At 50.4% G+C, this 20,508-nt stretch overlaps 2 protein-coding genes across 2 annotated transcripts in view; both read right to left on the reverse strand.

Annotated features, from left to right (window-relative positions):
• NCKIPSD (NCK interacting protein with SH3 domain) overlaps positions 1–4,540 on the reverse strand; it is a 49,886-nt gene extending 45,346 nt beyond the window's left edge. The window contains exon 1 of the mRNA XM_027884762.1: positions 4,329–4,540. Coding sequence (XP_027740563.1) covers positions 4,329–4,499 — 171 coding nt within the window. The 5' untranslated portion in view covers positions 4,500–4,540. The remainder of the gene's footprint in view (positions 1–4,328) is intronic.
• Positions 4,541–13,086: 8,546 nt separating this feature from the next.
• On the reverse strand, positions 13,087–20,182 carry IP6K2 (inositol hexakisphosphate kinase 2). Its single transcript, XM_027884761.1, has 5 exons — positions 19,932–20,182; positions 17,550–17,772; positions 16,538–16,713; positions 15,068–15,243; positions 13,087–13,613 (listed from the first exon to the last, which is right to left on the reverse strand). The coding sequence occupies exons 1-5, from the start codon at positions 20,131–20,133 to the stop codon at positions 13,116–13,118; spliced, it is 1,275 nt and encodes a 424-aa protein (XP_027740562.1). The 5' UTR covers positions 20,134–20,182; the 3' UTR covers positions 13,087–13,115.
• Between the last annotated feature and the right edge of the window lie 326 nt (positions 20,183–20,508).

Genomic DNA, 20,508 nt, shown 5'->3' on the forward strand with positions numbered 1-20,508 from the left:
TTGCAAAAAAAGATACAGCAAACAGCAATTCAAGGCACCCTCAAAATGCTTGTTACGCTCTGCTTGGCTACGTTTTCTCACCAGGCAGAGCAAAACTTCTTGGCCATCACCATATACACCTTTCCACCCAGACAGACCTCTTCTTGCTCCTCCAGAGTACCATGTGAAAGCATGACCAGAGAACCAACACTCACATTGCAAACAATTTTTCAGTTATTCCAAATAAAGTTCAAGTGATTTTGACAAGGTTATTCAGAGTCATTTCAAACCTGTTTCCTAATGGCTTAATGCAGCCAGGCAGCTGATTTGCAGCAGCCAGCATACTAAACCATTCCCACTTCAGCAGGAAACATCCCCCTGCAACTTAGCACTTATATTTGCACCCCTGGCATTTACCAATACATCATTTTACAGCTGCCATTCCCCTCCTCGGCATGCAATGCTAACACTTCCATTGACAGGGAATTCCACCGGGTCAGCACAAACACGAGACAAGGCAGGGTCAGGATCAGCTGTGGTGCCTGGTGAGGCTGGGAGATGAAGCAGATTGCTGCTCCCTACCTATGGGTGGCACAGTAGGAGCAAAACACCATGGCAAGGCCCTGTCCCACCAGGAGCAGAGCAGGGCAGACCAGCTTTCCTGACAGGCCAAAGTGTCACTCATAGCTCAGTATCCTCCCAGGAGAGCCACCTGCTTTGTGCTCCTTGTGCTGCTGTGCCACATCCAGAGCTGGACTAAGTCCACACTCCTGTTACAAAATTACATGTCCCATCATGACTGCAATGTACAGGCTATTTAACCCAAAAGAAGGGCCTTTATTACTTGCTAGACTCAGCATTTTTCCCTTTCTGACACCGAGTGAACCTCCTGCTCCTAAGGAAACTTTTCAAATGGAATCTTTTACAGCTTCACATAAAGCTCTGAAAGGCCTGTTTTCTGGAGTGACTGTGTGGCTCCAGAGGATACTCTAAGCTCCATTTTGACCTCACATTTTTCTGCCACTCACGCATGACTTGAGCTTTAGCACACAGCTGGAGACAAAAGACCAACCTCATGCTGACAGGCACCTTTCCATTCAATGGGAAGCCCTGGCACTCATGCTGACAGCTGTGCTGCAGCAGTATTCACCTGGCATTAGATATTAGCACATCTCTTGCTCTGTCAGGAGCTGGAGGCAATTACCCTCCATGCTGTCACCAGCCAGCACAGCGCTGGGGACGTGTTTTCACCTGTCTAGGCAGCAGCACCACCAGCCCCTGAGTTCATGACTTGGCTGGGCACTGCCATGCCAGTGTCACTGTCCAAGGTCTCTGCCATGGGTGTGCAGAGCTGGGGCTCAGTCACACATGAAGCCACTGTTTCGAGAAGCAGTTCACTCTGCTTGTGGTTCATAAGCTGCCCCCGTTCAGCAGCACAGCCCAATCCTTCCCTCTTGTTGCTTGACGGCCTCAACATCTATCCCCAGAACAGCACTCGACTTGAAATGACTCCTGATAACCCACAACAGAGCTAAAAGAGAACTACAGAAGAAACATCAGCTGAAGTTGGGCGTTTCTAATTGACTCAAATTAACTTCACATCATCTGCACCTTCTGGTGCTCTGGCTAAGCCCTAACATGTTTCTTAGGGGCATTTTTAAGAAGGATTTGTTGGTGGGGCTTTTTCCCCACCTACAACTTACCCTCTTTTAGCAGCAACACTGAGCCACAAGGATTTCAGTGCGAAATTCTGTGAAAACACATCAGCCAAGACTAAGCTTTAAATAATAAGCAGGAATTATTTTTTCCTCTGGAGAAGCCAGGGCATCAATTTCCCATATCTATGAAAGCTGAGCAAAAAAACCACTGAGACTCAAGAGGAGCTCATCAGAAAGGTAATGCTCCTAAGGGTGCACAGCAACAGCAGCCTAAGCATCCCATCAGCAAGGGGCTTTCAGGGCACGTGCTGTGAGGGGCTGTGATTGTTCTGCAACCTACTGCTCACCTGACTGCATTGCTAAAGGAGCCCAAGCTTACCTTTACAATGGTGACTCCTGTTGGCCAGTCTCTCTCCCTGCTAAGCACACTAATCATTAGCGGTGTTTTTTCCCTGCTGTGGTTGGGGCAGCGTTAATTGCCTCCCAAATCGCTGTCACTAATTAGTCTCAGCACCTTTGCTGAACCAAAGTGGGTGGCATATTGTTCGCACTCATCCTGGACATTGAGCAAAGTTTCTAGCAGGCTTTTAGTGAGCAGATGCCTTCTGTTGTGAATAAACACCGGTTTTGACTTCACATCAGCTCTTCAGAGCTGGCAGAACGCAACAGCAGAAAGTCAGTCACAGACACAGAGCATTATGGCAACTGCAGAGCAGCAGATTAGACCCTGCTGCCTCATACATCATCAGGCAAGTTCAGGTGCTGGAAATATAATGGCCAAAACACAGATGAGCAGATGCAGGGAAGACTCTTTGATTTCCTGCTACAGGGTCTAGGAGTATTTGGGAAAGTTACAGCTGAACTAGAGGAGAATGTTCACAAAGCCACCAGCAATGCTGCTTTAATATCAGTACAATACTAAGAGCCTGGCAGGAGCCAGCCTGACAGGCTGCAAGCTGTGTTAAGGCTGTAGCAAAATATAACGTGAGAAATTATTGTCAAGTTGCTGAAAAGATGCTTTTCCTGTAAGATCTTGAAACATGTGCTGATGAGGTACCTGCAAGAAAATGTGGTACGAGTGAGCAGCCCAGGAGAAGGCTCCTGCACCCACAGCAGCGAGAAGACGTCATGGCACAAGCAAATGAAGCAGGGGACTGCAGAGAGGAAACTCATGAGCAGCAGCCTGGAGCTCTGCCACTGTAGGGCTTTAAAATCTAGCAGTTCATAAGGTCTTTGCTGTGTAACTAAATAGCTCCTGTAAATAGCTTAAGGGCTTATTGATACACAAGATGTCCCTCCTGTCAGGCCATCCTGCAGAAGAGCCTCAGCCTCGAAGGACAGACGGACTAAGTGGCCGACAGAGACACCTGGCACTGCCCTAACAAACATATACACACTCCCCAGATAATGCTCGTCTCACTGGAGTGTTCTGCAAAGCCCACACCCACACTTACTTACAGCCTGAGTTACTGCTAATCAGAAATTCAATGGCATCTGAAGGAGCAGCAGCAGCAGCACACTGAAATAAAGGGGTTTGTCACCACATTCAGAAAGACTTCAAAAGGCCCATTTGTAATATTCACATGCATTTCTGTGCAGTTTCCCACTCACTGATGCAAAGAGTCTTCAGCATCCAGTTCCCACAGCTATCCCCTGAGGCCCGAATGTATAAACCCCCTATGAATTAGCTTTATATAAAAGGCCTGTTTTAACTTCAGAAGCCGTGTTTTCCCTCAGAAGCCTCCGCTAAACAGCCCCCTGCACTGTACAAGTTGTAAGCAACCTCTTTTTCCTGTGACAGCTGCATGGGCACAAGGCTCATGCCCCGGCAGCCGAAAAGTGCTCTCCCTCCTCTGACCCCAGTTAGGGCTTCAGCAGGTGCTTGGACCTTCTGTAATTCCCCGTATCCAGTGTTGCCACGGTAGGCAGCTGCCGTGGTCTCTCCCGGCCTCCAGGACAGCGTGGGTGTGCTACGGGTGTCGTGGTGGAAGGATGACCACCTCCCTCACTGCCCTGTGGGTGCAGAGGTGCCACACACAGAGAGCCCCCCTGGCTGAACAGCCAGCAGCACAGAGACGGCCACGGCAGCACTGCTGAGTTACAATTGGGGCTGCTGGCCAGGAGAGCCCAAGGCACCTGTAGCCATGTACACTCCGGGGAGGAGGATCCCCCTCATCATCTCCTAGGGCATCACCCAAGCATTTTTCTGCCTTCCTCTCCCAGTTCTACAGGAGTGAACAGCCCCCCAGCCCTTCGCCCCTGTGGGCTCCTGACCCGGAGACAGCACCCAGGGGACCCACAACCAAGCCCTCTCCTTGGGATGATCCCGCTGAGCTCTCACTTTGTCCCTGACCCGGGAGGCTGGTGCTCCCCAAACCCGACACTCACGGGAGATGTCTCTGCCTCCCTGCAACCTCCCGACTCCCACCCCACACGGTGCCCCACAAGGCTCCCGCCTGCCAAAGCCACGGGAACCGCACACCCGCTTCCCGAGCCGGGCCAGCGGCTCCCGCAGGGAACAGGGGACGGACCGTGAGCCGGGCAGCCGGGCTGTCCCAGCGCACGGAGCTGCTGCTCCGGCACAAACCCAGCCCGGCGCCGGCAGGAACGCGCCGCTGCCTGCGAGGGGCGAGGGCAGCGCTGCCCAGCCCCGGCACCCCCGGCCCCGCCGCCCCCGCCGGCCCGGCCCACCTGCAGCCGCTGGAGGTACGAGGCCGGCGCGTAGCCCGTCTCGCCGGAGCCGGCGCGGGTGACGAGCCACCAGTGCTGGTTGCTGCGCTCCAGCAGCAGGAAGGTCTCCCCGGCGGCGAAGGGCAGCGAGTTGGGCTCGGCGGAGCGGAAGCTGTACAGGGCCCGGTACATGGTGGCGGCCGCGGCCCCGGCCCCTCCGCCCGCCGGACCGGACCGGACCGCCCCCGGCCCCGCCCCGCGCGTCGGCAAGCCCCGCCCCCAACAAGCCCCGCCCCGGCAAAAGCCCCGCCTCAATAAACGCCCCGCCCCCGCCAGCTCCGTAACGCCCCCTGGCGGTGCCGCTCCCACCGCTGCCCGGCCCGGCCCCGCCCCGACCACCAGCAGGGGGCGCCAACGGCCCGCGCAGTGCCGGGGGAGCGGCGGGACAGGCCGGGAATGACCCCGGGAATGACCCACGGGAGTGACCCCGGGAGGGACCCACGGGAGTGATCCATGAGAATAACCCTGGGAGTGACCCCGGGAGTGATCCACGGGAATAACTCTGGGAGTGACCCAGGGAGTGACCCCTGGACCGATTCACGGGAATGACCCTGGGAGTGACCCAGGGATCGACCCCTGCACCGACCCTGGCACGAACCCGAGACCAACCCAGTGACCGACCCTGGAACTAACCCACGGGAATGACCCCCGGCACTGACCCAGGGACCAGCTCAGGGACCTACCCCCGGGACCAACCCTCGGGACTGACCCCTGGGGATGGGCCATCGGCAGGACCCATTAGGCACTGCTGCTTCCCTGGCACCGTCCCGTTTGTGTCCTGGTGTCCCTTTCCCATCACTGCCAGCTCCTGGGGTCGCTGCTGCCACCTCCCACCCATCACCCACCTGCCCCCAGTCCCTCTGACCCTGCCATGTCCCGACTGGATGCAGGAGCATCACTTTGCCCCCAAACCCCTCCTCCCTGCCCCATCCTGGTGTGCCCCCAGCAGGCCCTCCTTTGAGAGTCCCACACGGCACCAACCAGCACCACTAAATCCCCAAAGCCCCCCTCTATGCACCACGGGGACTTCACCTGGCAAGCCACCTGGGGCCAGTCCCTTCCCCCAGAACAGGAACAGGGCACGGCCAGGGCAGGCTCTGCCCCGTGCTGTGCCTGCAGTGGACACAGCGACCTGGCACAGGGCCGGGGGACAGGGCCTGTAGGGCCAGGAGAACTCCGAGAAGACTCAGCTGTCCCCAGCCCCATCCACCTCTTTGCCTTGACACTGCAATCCAAGAGAACAACTGTTTGGGCCACTATCCCAAGCAGCCCAAGGCCCCTGCAAGCCCCCCTCCACAGACATCAGGAGCTTCTCTTGGGCTTCACTGTCCCTGCAGGGAGTCTGAGCCCTTCCTATTGCCCTGAGGAGGTGAACAGCAGCCCCGCAGCACATCACCACCCCTTATCACCCTCTCCTCCTTCTTCCCAAGCCAGGGTTTTCTCCATGCTGTCCCAGGAACAAGAGGAATTTTCCACCTGGCAAAGCCAGCACAGAGAGCCCAGCATGGGGCTGTCAGCACCAAAGCAGGTGGAGGCTGGTTACAGCATCCCAGCAGGGCTGGTACACACACTCCTGCAGCCAAGACCACCACAAAGACACCCCTCACCCATCCTGCTCACCCCTACCATCCTGCTGGGATGCAGGGATGGAGGGATGCAGAAACAGAATGGTCCACAGACCCCTGCTCACAGTGACAGGGGAGTTTAATTCATCCAGAAACCATGCACAAACAGATCCAGTCAGTGATTATATAATGAAAGCCAGGCTCACAGTGGCCACAGCCTGCTCCCAGCATGGCGCTCCCAGCCCCCTGCTTTTCCCAGCTCTGCCAGTGAGGTAATCCTGGCTGAGTCTGGTTACGGTGGTCGAGGGTGGAGTAGGAGTGAGCGGTTGCCTAGGCTCCCCCACTGCGGCGGTGCTGGGAATCGCTGCCGGGGGCTGAAGCTGGGCACATTTGGGCTGGAAAGGTGATGATGGTCTGCTTTGGCTGGGAACTGTGACATGCAACTGGGGCTGAATCCTTCAGGAGGCTTTCAGAGTCTGGGCTCCCTGCCTGGTCACGGTCCCTTCCAGATGCCTGGCGGAACATGGAGTGATGGTGGGCAAGGGGTGGGCAGCTGTGGAGCAGCAGCGTGGGAAGGAAAACCTTCCTGCTTGTGGGTCATTACTCTTGGTATCATCCATACCCCACAAGGCCAGGATTCCCACAAGGCTTGTTCCCTTCCTGGTTTGGCTGCAGTGTTTACCCTGCCTCAGGGTCCACTTGCAGCTGTGTCCCCACTCCAGGTGAGTCCTGGCCACTCCCTGGCACATGCCCAGCTGCTGTTTGTGGTGGAATAACAGCGCTTTGTTTCCCCGAAGTCAGAAGCACAGGCTGTGCTGGCAGGCAAAGGAAGCTGAGGGGGATGCAGGCACCCACCTCCCACGCACACAGCAGCAGCACCCCGGCCTCTCCCTCTGCTCTGCACAGCATCCCAGCTCTGCCAGACAGTGGCTGGGAAGGAGCCTGGATTTCCTCTACAAGGGCTCCTGCAAACCCTTCTGCATCTGAGTAGAATGCAGAGCCCAACACACATTCCTGCTGCTCAGGAATCGGCTTTGAATTGCAAGTGCCAGGTAATTTGTATTGGACAGGGAGGGGCAACAGCCAAGGATCCTGCTGTGTCACTTGCAGATGACTTTTCAAGACGAACTTGACACCTCAGACAATGACACTTCCATCCCTTGCCCTCGGAGCCGTGGGGACCGGGATCACCGTAAGCCGTGGAGGGCTCTGCATGTGCACGGCAGCCCCCACACTCCTGCTTTCCTCAAGGGCTGTGGAGGGGAAGAGTTGCACAACAGCTCTCATATGATTGGAACACAAACTTGCCAGCTCCACGTACACTTATATAATTCTGCACCGCCCGCTCGTCAACACGTTGCAAAACAGCAGCGGGATCAATCGCTCTACTTTTAGGTGTACAAATATTATTGTACTCCCACCAGCCCTCTCTGGGTGAAAAGTAATAGGGCATGTGAGGTGCTGCGAGGACCCTGGGCCCACAGCTCCTGGCACAATGCCTGTCCTGCAGGGACTGGGGCTGTCCATGAGCAGGATAGCCAGGCATTGGGATATCTCTTGGGCATGTCCCTATTTCCCAATATCCTGACAGCCCTCCCTTCCTGGAAAATCTCATTAAAAGGCTGTCGATATGACCCCCTGATGCACACACCAACATCGCTTAAAGAACGTCTCACTCCTCCAACTACATCTGCTCCCTTATAGGAGAAGCCCCCAAACCAGTGCTGCCTGCCAGCAGTAGGCAAACGCTGCTGCTGCCTCTGCAAGGAACACAGTGACCCGTGCTAAACCCAAAAAACACCACAGATAGCCTGCTCTTTTGGCAGCTGCTTCCTCATGGAGCGCAACACATGGAGGAGCCGAAGCCGTCGGTGGCTCTGGGGCCCGCTCTGCTCCGCCCGCCCGAATCGCCGGGGTGTCCGCGGGGCTCCTTGCGCAACCCGCCCCCCACAACGCCGGGGCTGGCTGGGTCCCAGACCCCTCCTGCAGCCGCAGGAAGGAGCAGCCAGCGCCTGCCAACAGCTGCGCTTCCTGGAAATGAAGAAGACAGAAGGTCGGGAGAGTTGAGCAGTAGTGGAGGGGGGCCTGGGGGATGCTGCAGGAACGATTGAAGCACTGCAGGTTGCAAGGCGAGCCGCACACAGCCCAGCCTGCCCTGCAGCTCTGCTTTGGGAAAACAAACTCTTTGCTTTCACACAGCAGCACCATGTTCTTCATTAAGCTCTGCTCATGTCCTGACCTGATGAGCCCCTTGCCAGCCCACACACTCTGCCTGCTCGCACAGCCCCTTCCCAGCTCTCCTCCACCGGGGCAGCTCTGCAGGCTCCAATGCCATGCTGTGGTAAGGTGCTTGGCAGTGAGAGCACAATGTGGAGCACCATGCCCAGACTCCCCATGGTGTCCTTCCAGCTGCAGGGATGCCAGGATGAAGGAGACGCTCCTGGGTTCACGTCTCCAACCAAGCCAGTGCTGCCTTGCCCAACACCACCTTTCTCATGTCCTTCCCCTGTTGCACGTGTTGGCCTGGGAAGAGCTACAAAGCGAGGGGTTGCCTGGGGAGCAGAGCAGATCCTGGCCCTGCAGCCTGGAGGCTTTCCTTTCAAAGAGAAATTGAAAAGACTCCACAGGGCCAATGCAGCCTGTCACAGCTTGGCTGGTGGGGACATTGCTGTGGTGCAAACCCAAGGATAGATTCCTGCATGGGATGGACAGACAGCAGCCCCCAGTCCCACTATGGCATCACCGTAGAAGAAGATTAATTAGTGTCCAGTTGCACAAATTGAGCCCAACGCCATTAGACTCAGGGAAGGTAGAGCTGCTGGGACACACACAGCACCCTCTATCCCTGGGGCAGTGGGTGGCACAGAGGCTTCAGGGCACAGGGTCCCTACGCCCCTGCACACTGAGAGCCACTGTGTCCCCACAGGCTCAGGGCAGCAGGACGTGCCCTATGCCTCGCTGGGGCTGAGGCACTTTGCAGCCCCGGGGCCATGGGGTGTACAACTCTCCCTTGGGCAGGGATCACAATGACATCAGGCTGCTGCCCTTTGGGGATGTTACTGCCCAGCCACAAGGAAATATTTTGTTCTTGCTCCATAAAAGACATCTGTGTGTCCCTCCCTGCTGGCAGGGACCCAGCTTGGGGGAAGAAGTCCAGCAGCTACACAAGAGGCAACAGCACAGGATGGGGACAGTACAGGGACAAAGATACCCTCTCCTCCAGGTTCAGAGTCTCTCCCCTGCCCCTCTTTGCTTCTGCCCTGCCCAGCTCCAGTGCCAGGGAGGCCACCTACCAAAACATCCTGGCAGGTCCACAGACCCCTGCTTAGCCCCCACCTCAGTCCCCAGTGCCTTGCCATCAAAGCAGAGCTCAATTCACTGGAGAAACCGGTGCCAGCTGCAGGAATGTATTTCATCTCCGGCCAGCTGACACGTGGCAATTCCCGGCAGCCACCCCAGTTTTGGGCTAGAAGTGACCTATTTACATAAGGCAACCTTGCCACAAGCCTGGGGCTGGTGCAGCATCCCACAGGGGCGGCCGTGGGGAAGAAGCAGGAGCGGGTGTCAGGGGCCAGGGCCCAGCCAGGCTGGGCCATTCGCTGTCTCTCACCAGCTCCTGCAAAGCCCCGGGTGCAGGGTCAGGCCTAGCATGTTGCAGCCGCTCTGGGTGATGGTCTTACTAGGGCTGGGCTGGCAGGAAAAGGTGGGTCCTCTCTGAGCATCAGGAAGCAGACAGGGAGGAGACCAGACACAGGGGAGCCTTGAGGAACAGAGACGTGCGCTCAGCATTGTCCTCCATGGAGCAGAGGCTGCAGCAACGCAGAGCAGAGTGTCCCTGCCAGGGTTCAGGCTGTCCCAGCTCCTGTCCCCCCACCCAGCTGCAGGGCTGCTCTGCGGGGGTGCCTCTGGCTCAGGATTCCCCAGGACCCAGGCTCAGGAAGCCAGCCCAGCTGCCCTTCCCAGTGCTCCTGCTGGCACAGCCAGCACCAGTGGAAGCTGACCACCCAGGGAACACCAGAGCTGTGGGGAGCCGTGTTCAGAGCACACAGAGCAAGGGCAGGATTCGTCCCTGGAGGGTAAACGCTTTCTGCAGAGGCAGAAGCACCGGTTCTCATAGCATAGATCTCCAGTCTGATGGAGGTTTTCTCTCCCAAGGGTATGGAGACCAGGCTGCTTCATCACCACCCTGCTGCCAGCCCTGGCCCAGAGGGTCATCTCCAGAGCTTCTTCCTCCAAGGTCAGCCTGGTGCCACAGCAACAGAGGAAAAACAGAAACAAAAAAGCCCTTGGGTCTCTTCCCCAGCCCAGGTTCTCCTCTCATTATTCCATCACTCTGTCCTTCACCACAGCTCAACAGAAGGGTGACCACACACCCCTTCCCCAGCCCCACACCCTGCTCATCCCAGTCCTGTCCTCTGAGAAGCCCAGGCACAGGGCCGAGGGGCAGCCCGGCTTTTTGCAGGGACCGTGGGAACCCTGTTCCCACCCTGGCATGTCCCAGGCTGGCAGTTACACAACTGCCTTTCCACAAACACAAGGAATTGCTCAGAAGGATTTGTGCAGAACAGCATGGAAGGAAAACAAACCTGCTCTTGAACTTTGCAAGATAGTATGTCATTCAGAGGGACTTGCATCTGGGTTGCCCACTCTTCAACCTTCGAGGACATGGTGCAAGCAAGGCATCTTTCGTCCTGACATTTTGCTCTTATATCCTTTAAAGCAACTAATGAAAAAAAGTCTCCTCTGTCACTGCTCCCCCATCCCCACTGCTGCAGCCCAGGAAGCTCCCAACCACCTTGTTGCTTTGCAGCACTGGCAAAGCCTCTCTTAATCCTCAGACAATATTGGCAAAAGGATTTTAGCAGCACAGGCCAGAGCCCACAGGGGCAGGTCCCTCCATCTTCCTACAGCAGCACCAGTTCCCCCTGGGGTTTTGTTAATATGATATATGGACCCCCAAATGCTCCAGGTCTGGCTGCTGACACTGCACTGCTCTGAGACCAGGTCTAGACCAAGCTTACCCTGCTGGCAGCGTTTCTGCAAGGGCAGCTCCCTGCCTGTAGCCTGGGCCCTGTCTGCAGGCAGCAAAACAAAGAGGACTTGTTCTGGAGGCAGCTTGCATCAGAGCAAATGCGATTGTTCTCATCGGATTTTATGAATTCCCTCCAGAGTTCCTACGTAACACAAGTACATTAGGGGGACTTTATCCCTGCTAATTTCAGACCTCAAAGTCAAACGGTGTGTATCAGATGAATCTGCACAGGCAGGCTTATTCATAAGCAGCAGCAGTGATAGGCGACTGCAGCGCCTGCCAAGAGGCTCGTCATTAGCTCGTTAGCAGAGGGCATCTCATCCTAAACTGGGGAACTGAAAGGGAAACGTCATCTTGCAGCCACGGTCCCTCTCCCTGTGCCAGGCACATCTCAGGAATAGCAGGCAGGAGCGCTGCTGATCAATGCCCAAAGCATTTTGTAGTTGAGAATGCCAAGAAGAAATGGCTCCATCCTTCCCCTCCCCAAGGCTTTTTGCAGCCACTGCCAGGAGCAGCTTGAGGGGTGCTCAGAGGGCCTTGTCAGCCACATCGAGCACTGGACACTCACCTAGCAGAAAGAAAAGGGCCTGTTCAGACTGGACGAGCCCATCTCCAGAGAAAATAGCCCATGTGCTGGCATCAAATAGTGAGGTGACTGCAAGATGTAAAACTAGCTATTTAACACAGACATCAGTTTGTACCTGAACACTGTGTAACAAAAAAAAAAAAAAAAAAAAAAAAAAAAAAAAAAAAAAAAAAAAAAAAAAAAAAAAAAAAAAAAAAAAAAAAAAAAAAAAAAAAAAAAAAAAAAAAAAAAAAAAAAAAAAAAAAAAACAAAACCCAACAAAACCAAAAGCCACCACACTCTTGTTGTATAAGCAAAGGTAAAAAACCTCATCAAAAGGTACAAAGGAGCACAGGAGAGCCATCAGAGACTTTGATCAGAACTTGATAGCACCTCCTGGGGAATATGAAACTGAAGCTGCAGGGCTACAGGCAATTGAAGAGGGTGACCTTCCACCAGCAGCTCTGCAGCCTTCCTGTCACATCCCACCTCTCCTCAGCACGCCTGCAGGCTAAGTCTGGGCCAGGGAGATGATTCACCTGAGTCTTCTGCACAAACTGACTCGCTTATCCCAGGCATCTGTAACAAGAACATCCCCACACTTACCTCAGCACTTCCACACCCAGTTTTCTCCTGCACTGTATCATGACGACATAAAAGCTTCATAAGGGGAGAAGTCATTTATCTAAAAACAAATAAATGTTCCTTTTAAAATTTTGAGACAGTGGTTTAGAATTACTCTGTTATTTCTCTTACTGCCCTCTCACTTTCTGATGCTTCCTTCCTGTACGTCTGTCCCAATTAAGATTTTAAGCTGCTTAGGGTATCTTTCAGGTCCTGCAGCTCTGCCCCAGTCACTGCCACTGCAGCTAATCCTGGACAAATTTTACAGATTTGGCCTCAGTGTGGGTTAAAGACTGTCTATAGCTTTCTAGAAATAGGTTACACAGCATGAGATCTAGTTAGAAAAAAAACCAAAACAAGAAATAGGTGGTTGGAGAATTGAAGTGCAAGTTCTCACTTATCATTCCAGCTGGGAAGGACCTCCGGAGACCTCTTACAACCATTTGATCCTTCTGAGCATGTTTACTTCATCTCAGCCTCTCCTCCAAGGAGCAGGTGCTCCAAAAAACAGCCCTCTGCTGGACTTTCTCATCACTCTTGATGGGAGGCCCAGGACAGCCTTGCTTGTCCCACACAGTCGTAAGTAAGCCTGGCTGTTCACATGCTGGTTTTGCATTACACCAGAGATCTGAGCTTCATCTCCTCCTCAGTCACCAGTAACAACAGAAGCATCACTTACAACGACCAAAAAGAATTTTATTGGAACATATACACACAGGGATAACAGAGGTATCTGAGTAATCAAATATGGAATGTTTAAGAAAGTTAAAATAAATAAGGATACCAAGTTTTGCCAGTGCTAGGTCCAGCACCAATATAAGTAAATGCCCTCCAAACAAGTCTGACTCTGACAGGACCATCCCCGCAGAGCCTGTAAAGATTCCTACCACCAGAAAGTGGCCAATAATTTTGGAATACAAAGAGTCACAATAGTGCTTTCTACTGATGTGCATTCACACTGTTTATTCACTGCTTTCGTCTCTTATTTCTTTAATAATATCTATTAAATTCTGAAGTCCAAAAACATAGCCCGTGTCTTGGCCCTCATGCACCACACTATCTTCTCCATAGTACTTGCAGGTTGTGTGGGCAAAGTCTATCATACGGACATCGACAGTACTGGCAGTTGGTTTGTAGGCATAGGCTCCCGCAGACTCATCTGAAGATTCCTCTGAAAGGTCCTCTAGATCCTCTGGGTCCGAGTCAACAGCAACTTCCTGCCTCTCCTTTCCATCATAAATGATCAGCAAGGAGCTCGAATAGAAGCGATAAGACTCCTGTTTCTCTAGGACAGACTTGAGTTCAGTCAGTTTTTTAATAACAGACTCAAAGAGTTCCCTGCGCAGGTATTTGCCGTTATGAAAGAACTGGTAAAGTGCTTCTTTAAATCCTTGGACTGAGAGTTTTCTTCCGTGGTATTTATTCATGAACATCAGCTGGCCAGTGCCTGCCTGGTAGACCTGCATATACAAACACAAGAGAAAAGGAATAGTTTAAATTGCTGGTGATACTGACTCAAAGCCTTGAGGGGACAAAATTTAAAAAAAAAACCAAAAACCAAACCAAACCAACAAAAAAAACCAACCTACATGCTACATAAAGCTTTTACAGGATGACATACTACTCAGTAAAATTGCTCTTCCACAGTTACACAAACTGCTATCAACAGAACTTGGAGAACTGTGGAACTTGGAGGAAGTGGAAAATTCCTTCAGTTCAGATTTGAGCTTTTCCAGCAGGAATGTAAGAATGAGGACTTTACATGAGATTAGGAAAGCTGGGGCCCAAATCTCCAAAGTCAAGCTACAAACTGTACCACAGCCACTCATTCAGCTCATTACCTGCCTCTGCCCTAGGATGGTACCAACTGACTGCCAGCATGCTGGGATCTGAGTGACAGCAAACACTTGTGCACAAAACTAAGCTGTGCCCCATAATCATCTGCATTTAAGTAAGTCCAAAGGGCTCCTGCAGGAGGATGCCTTCCTATAGGACAGTGGTCTATATACCCCATAGCTCAGCAATGCCTGAACATCTGGGTCAAGGACTGCAGGTGCTTTCAGAGTTCCTCTTTGTTTTCCAGCACAGGTCAATACTGGAAAGTGAACAATGATCAGGCCTCGCTCAAATCCCAGCTGTGCTCAGAAATGCAGCTCCCACACTTTCATTTCTGCCTCGTGTTTTTCTCCCAAGTTAAACAGTGAGCTGAACACCACACAGGCCAACAGTCATGCAGCAGAACAAGTCCCAGCAAACACTGTTAGCATTCCTGGAATCTACTGGATGGGAGGAGAGAGGCTTCAGAAAAGCCTCGAACACAAACATGTTGTTTCCAATTTCTCATTCACATGTTGCTCTAGGAATACAGAAACAAGTAAACAAAAAATTCAGGTGAAAGTCCACGTAACTGTCCCCTCATCTGGCCACGAGTCTTATCGCATTGACCAAGCACTTCTCACTTGCACTTTGTAACAAGTAGACTTCAAGCAGTGAGAGATCTGTGGCTTTTCAAAATCTGAGACAGAACCGATTGCTTCTTACTATTCTAGCAAACTTTCACACACTTCATTCAAAATTCCCATAGTGGCAGACTCTCCTTTAAACTGTTCCCTACGCTATTCTGAAACGTTAATGGAATCAGTTATTTTGTTGTGGCTTTAAACTGCTGATATTGTGCAGGAGAGTGTGTGCTCAGACTACACTGGATGCAGAGCACAGGCTGCAGGTTGCTCCTGCAGATGCTGCCCCCTTCAACTCACCAAGGATCCTCAAAAGCCTCACTCCCCTCTGTGAAGGAAATGGAGCGCAGCACCCCAAGGGCCGCAACTCTCGGGATGAGGACATAAGCCAAAACCCCCACTAACAGAAATGGGTGCAAGCCTGTTGCCCCACACATGGCCAGTTTTGCCCTCACCTGCATGCCACAAACTCGCACCCCGATCACAGCCGACGTGCTCTGCTGGCACTTGCGGATCTGATTTGCCTTCTTCTCTTCCGACGCGTCGTCCCCGTGCTGCCGCGTCCCCATCTTAAGGTCCAACACACACGGCACTTCGTATCGGGATGTCAGGTTTTCCAGCAAAATGAATTCTGATCAGTTAAGGAACAATCCTCACAACGAGGGACACAGGTTTTAAAAACGTTATCTCAGATTTTACAGTGCCCCAGTGTTAACTTTAGGCATAGCCAAAACATGCCCAGTATAGCAGCCTATCAACATCTGCAGTTACATAAACTCAGATATCCACCCTGCTTTACACCAGTTCCAGTTGTACTGGTCTTTAGAGAAGACAACTGAATTTCCACATTAAGTGAAAAACAAAGTAATCAGGGCTATAAAGAAACATAACCTGGCAGCTGACTTTGAATTACGCAGTGTTTGGTGTGCAGCAAGAGAGTTTGTTTTTTGTGGGAAATGAAAATTGTGTGCTTCTGTTATCATTTGAAACTAGAGAAGCATTTTTACACCATCTCTAAAACACAGAAGTCAAAACCCACTTCAAAATATCTGTACTGAGATTGTTCCAAAGATATCACACATTTCTTAGGCAACTGAATAATCATCTACAGTGAAATGGTGAGAGTACCAGCCAGAAAATGCTCTCTGTTGAACAGTTTATTAGTCATAGGTGTTTTAGTAATCCATTCACTGAAAGTCCTCACACGTGATGAGGAATTTGTTTACCTAAGTATATAGATACTACTACTTTTGCAGGATGTATCAGCTGCATCCAAGCCTGCACACAGCAAGATCTTTTTTCCATAGAGTGCTCAGGGTGGAAATGTTTGCCTACAGTTCCACAGCACAAAACAGTGTGCTTCAGCTTTCATGGAGTTGGTTTTCTTTCTGTTTTCCTTTCTCATGCTCCAATCCTACGTGACACTTTATACCTAGCTATTTTTTTTTTTACCAAAAAGGTTCACTAAAAAGAGAGTTCTAGTAGCAGGAAACTCCAGGTATTGGAATATCTTCTGTATTTAAGAAAATGCTAAAAAGAGAAAGAGAATACTAGTTTTTAAGATCATGTAAACAGTAATAAAATTGACAGAACTATTCCCTGAAAGCTCTTGACAGAAAACTATTTTTGTGGAAAACCTCAAACACAGTATGCTGTAAAACCTGTCCACTAACTAACCCACAAGTCGTAGATTTTAATTCAGTTATCTGAGTTTCCCAGCCTAGCTGCTTTATAACATGCTGTGGAAAAGCCCATTTCTAGAAAGCACTGGCAATCCCTTCAAAGTCATCAAATAAATCACAGCTACAGAGAGTCTCTCAGGACCACAGTTAAGCCTGCCCTGTACTTTTATCTGGCGTGTTCAAGAAATAAAAGGCAGAGCCCTACTCATTCCATTGTTATGAGGTATTTTCAGGAAAGGATACTGTATTGGTTTCGGTGTTTTGCGTTTTCCTTCATCCGCTGTAATTGTTGCTGGTGACATTTCATGCTCCAAGGATTATGGTGTTTAAACTGAGAACTGACATTTCCTTTTTTCTCTACAGTATAATACAAGACTTCAGATTTCTTCAGCCACTCAAATTCTTCCTCCAATTTGTGACTAGAAAAACAGAACAGAGCAGCAAATTACAGGTCAAGTGGAAGAATAAGCCTTTGAAAGGGGTTGTCAGTGGATTTAACTTTACAAGCTGTCTTGTTCACCTTCACTAACAGCTAGCAAAAGCTTTATTTTGCTCCCTGTACAACAGACAAGATGCCCATTAGTAATATCTCAACCTTTATAAAGCTACTTCCATACCTATATAAATTAGCACGAAGCCAATTGTTACAAAAGATGTCATAATTCTACTTATATATCCTTTACCTGTGCAAATTACTTCTATGAAGTAATGCAAGAGGTAGTGATGTGCTTTAAGGTTTATCCTTTGCTAAGGTCACTGTTTCTAGCGCAGCAATCACAGCTCACAGTGAGCACAATTAACAGAAATGAATGAGGGGGAAAATGTCACTAATAGGGCCAAAGCAGGATTCCTACGAAGGTTTGTCATTTATAGTAACATTGAGATATGCTTGGGGTTGATTGGCTTTTTTTACAGCCACTGTGCCTTTGCAGGTGGGTGGAAGTTTTTTTTGTTTGGGGGCTCTCATTTTTTGTCCTTTCTGAAGTTTTAAAAATAACACTGGGAAACCTGTTTCAACTGATCACTGCAGAAAAAAAAGAGAAGATTCAACATGCTACCGGTCTGAGGACATACTAGTTTCACTACTGAGTCTATCTGCACTGAAGAGGTCGGGAAAAACAAAAGAAAGGAGAAGAAATGAAAATGAAAGTGAAAGAGTTCTGGAGAACTCTCTGAAATTCTGAAGACCGGAACTGGGCAGCAAAAAATGTTTTGCTTCAAGGCTCTGCATTCCAGTTCCCCTTGTCAAACTTACCTTTTCATTTTCTCCTCTTTCCTGTGCTGCCGGACCCATTCCTTAGATATCTTCTCATTTTCTAACAACATTGTTTTTTTGTTAGTCCATCTCAACAGCTTACTTTTGGGTTCACAGTCAGAGTTATCTAAGTTTTCTAAGTTATCGTGGTCCCCATTTAGTGGATATGCTATTAGACATAAGTTTCCATCTTCATCCTCTTCAAAGCTCACCGACACCACACCTGAAGAGAGAGAGGACCTGGACAGTTATGAACTGCTCAAGTGACAAACAAGCCTTTTAGAACACATTATTTTACACTAAGAATACAGCAACTTTATTTTTTCTCTTACCCTGGTCCTTAGTTTCTATCTTGCCACAGGCCAAACCTCATCTGCCAACCTAACAAATATCAAAAGAGCTCGACAAAAAATGACACCTCACGAAAGACAATTTATCATATTGACAAAACAATGATACAGAAGGTCATTTTCTTTCTCTGAGGCAGTCAAGTAAGAATCAAATAATAACAGGACACAATTTCACTTATGAAAAATTTTTATTAATTTAAAAAAACTGACTGGTCTGATTCTAAGTGAGATGTAAAACATTTGTTAACATCTTGCAGTGAAAAGTGACCTGCACAAAAAAAACTTACACCAAAACCTTTTAAGTTTTGCATGACAGCAAAGCAAAAAGCACTTATCCAAACAATATCTGGTAACTAGATCCCCAGGGGCAAGGAAAGATGTGCAAGTAGACCAAAACAAGGAAAATGTCACATTACAACAGAAACTAATGCAAAAGCTTCCACTTAGAATCATCATGTTTAATTATACATTTTCTTCTCTTTTTTTTTTTTTTGGAATATATTTTATTGATACTGGTTATGCGGCAATCTTGTGAAATACGTAACAAAAATGCAATACAAAACAAATCTGTTTGTGGTACAGAAACATGGTGAACCTCGAAAGCATTTGTTTTCCTCACGCTCCCTCAGGAGTCTCCAGAGCACTGCACTGTGCTCTGAGGGTCTGAGTGGAACGCTCTCACAGATGCACTGAGTGCTACATGAGCAAGTTTCAGGGGTTAATGGAGAAGCAGTATCAATTGCCTGGATTGGGTTTTATTTTGTTTTTCAGTCCTCTCTTTATTCTCAGACCAATCAGTCTGCACAGTTCTTGCAGCTCATCACTAGCTATGGGAGAGGACTCGGTGAGAGGCTGGAACTTCGGAGCTGGGCAGGCAAGTCCCAGACCTTTAGTGGCTGGAACAGGGAATGCAGAAGCTCTGACAGTCCTGCTGTCACAAAGGAAAGAACAATGGGGAAAAAGGGGGGCTTGGGGGGAGGGAGGGGGAGCCAGCTTAGCAAATGGTTTTGGCTTTACACTGGAAAAAAATAACAGATAGGGACCAAGTGAGACCCCTAAATCCCTCCCCCCACTTTCCAGAAAGCCACATGCACTAGTACAGTTGTTCTATTACATTTTGAGAAGTATCATTCAAAGACCATATTTTCTTGCAGTCCAACAGAACTTGTTAATTAGACATGTCAAAAAGTCTCTGTAAGTGAGCAGGGAGTATTAGCTCTGAAACATCTCTGAAGTCTTCCACCACTTTCACAAACAGTATGCAAAACTTCATCACCATTATGGTTGTTAAAATCAATATGCTTTAAAAAGCAACTCCATTTAAAAAAGTGCTTCAGACGTATCATTTATTAATCACCAGGCAGCAGTTGATGAAGTAGGAAAGAGAAAGAGTGTTCCTGTTAACTACTGCAATTCTTAGGAGAACTGGAATTTCCACTCCTACATAACTTCTGACTCAGCCTCATCACGGCTACTTGATCCTTGCCTACCTAAATGCCATGAATTTTCATTTCCTTAGTGGCAGAAACAACATTCCAAGTATTCAATAAGACACCTTACTGACACGTATTTAGTGCAATCAAAATGAAAGTCAGGGGAGAAATCCAAAAACAAGAGAGACCACAACTAAGCTTACACAAAACACTGCCATCCAATCTTATCAAATCCTTGAAAACAAACATTAAACAAGTGGGAAAAAAAAATTTTAGAAATCCACACAAAAAAAGCAGCAGATAGTTAATGAAACCATTCTCAAGCTGTCAGCTACTTACCTGTGCTAAGGGAGATATATGGGCTATCACCAGCAGAGTTGCTCTACTCTAATGCTGTTAGTCAGCATAAACACCAACTTGGCAAGCATTTCCACCCTGCATCATCTCCACAGCCTGCCTCAGACAACATCAAAATACATGAAAAGAAACCCCTAAAATCTCCTCCATACAGAAGAGATTTCAGAGAGAACAGAGAGCACAGCACACTTGCATTCACAGCAACAAAAAGCCCAACCCCATTCAAAGGTTTGGTGACTTACCCTCATACTGTGGAGTGAATTTACGCATTTCTGTAGGGAGAGTCTCATAGAACTGGTGTTCCCTCTGAATTAGGGGTTTACAGATTGTCTTGTCATTAAACCGGAGGACACAGGAGTGTCCTCCAACCTGGTGGACAAAAGGCTCCAGCAGGACTCCCTTGGAATAGTGCTCCACTTCCATGGCTCCGAACGCTGGGCTCATCCTTGTAGCACATTAGACGGAAGGCGGCGACAGCGGTGAAGGCAGCTGGGCCTGTCTGGCTCGATTGCTGGGGTGCCGGCTCTGCGGGACAGACACACGGAGCGGTGAGGGCAGCTGTGCCCGGCTGGCTTTGTTGCGGTGCCGGCTCTGTGGGACGGACACAGCGGCTCGCGCTGCGCACGGGCCGACTGAGGGCGAGCGGCGGGCGCCGCCGGCCAGGCTCGCGCGGACACGCCCCCCCGCGCGCCGCGACCAATGGGAGGCCACGCGAGGCGCGCGCGCGGGGCGGGGCGGGGCCGCGGCTCCTTAAAGGGAAACCCACCCGCCGCGATTCCCGGAGGGTCCCAGCGATCCCAACCGCCCAGCCGGGGGATT

This window comes from Empidonax traillii, unplaced genomic scaffold (assembly GCF_003031625.1).
Source record: "Empidonax traillii isolate 1590-97213 ecotype Southwest subspecies unplaced genomic scaffold, ASM303162v1 scaffold155:size2260171, whole genome shotgun sequence".
NCBI classification, from domain to species: domain Eukaryota; kingdom Metazoa; phylum Chordata; class Aves; order Passeriformes; family Tyrannidae; genus Empidonax; species Empidonax traillii.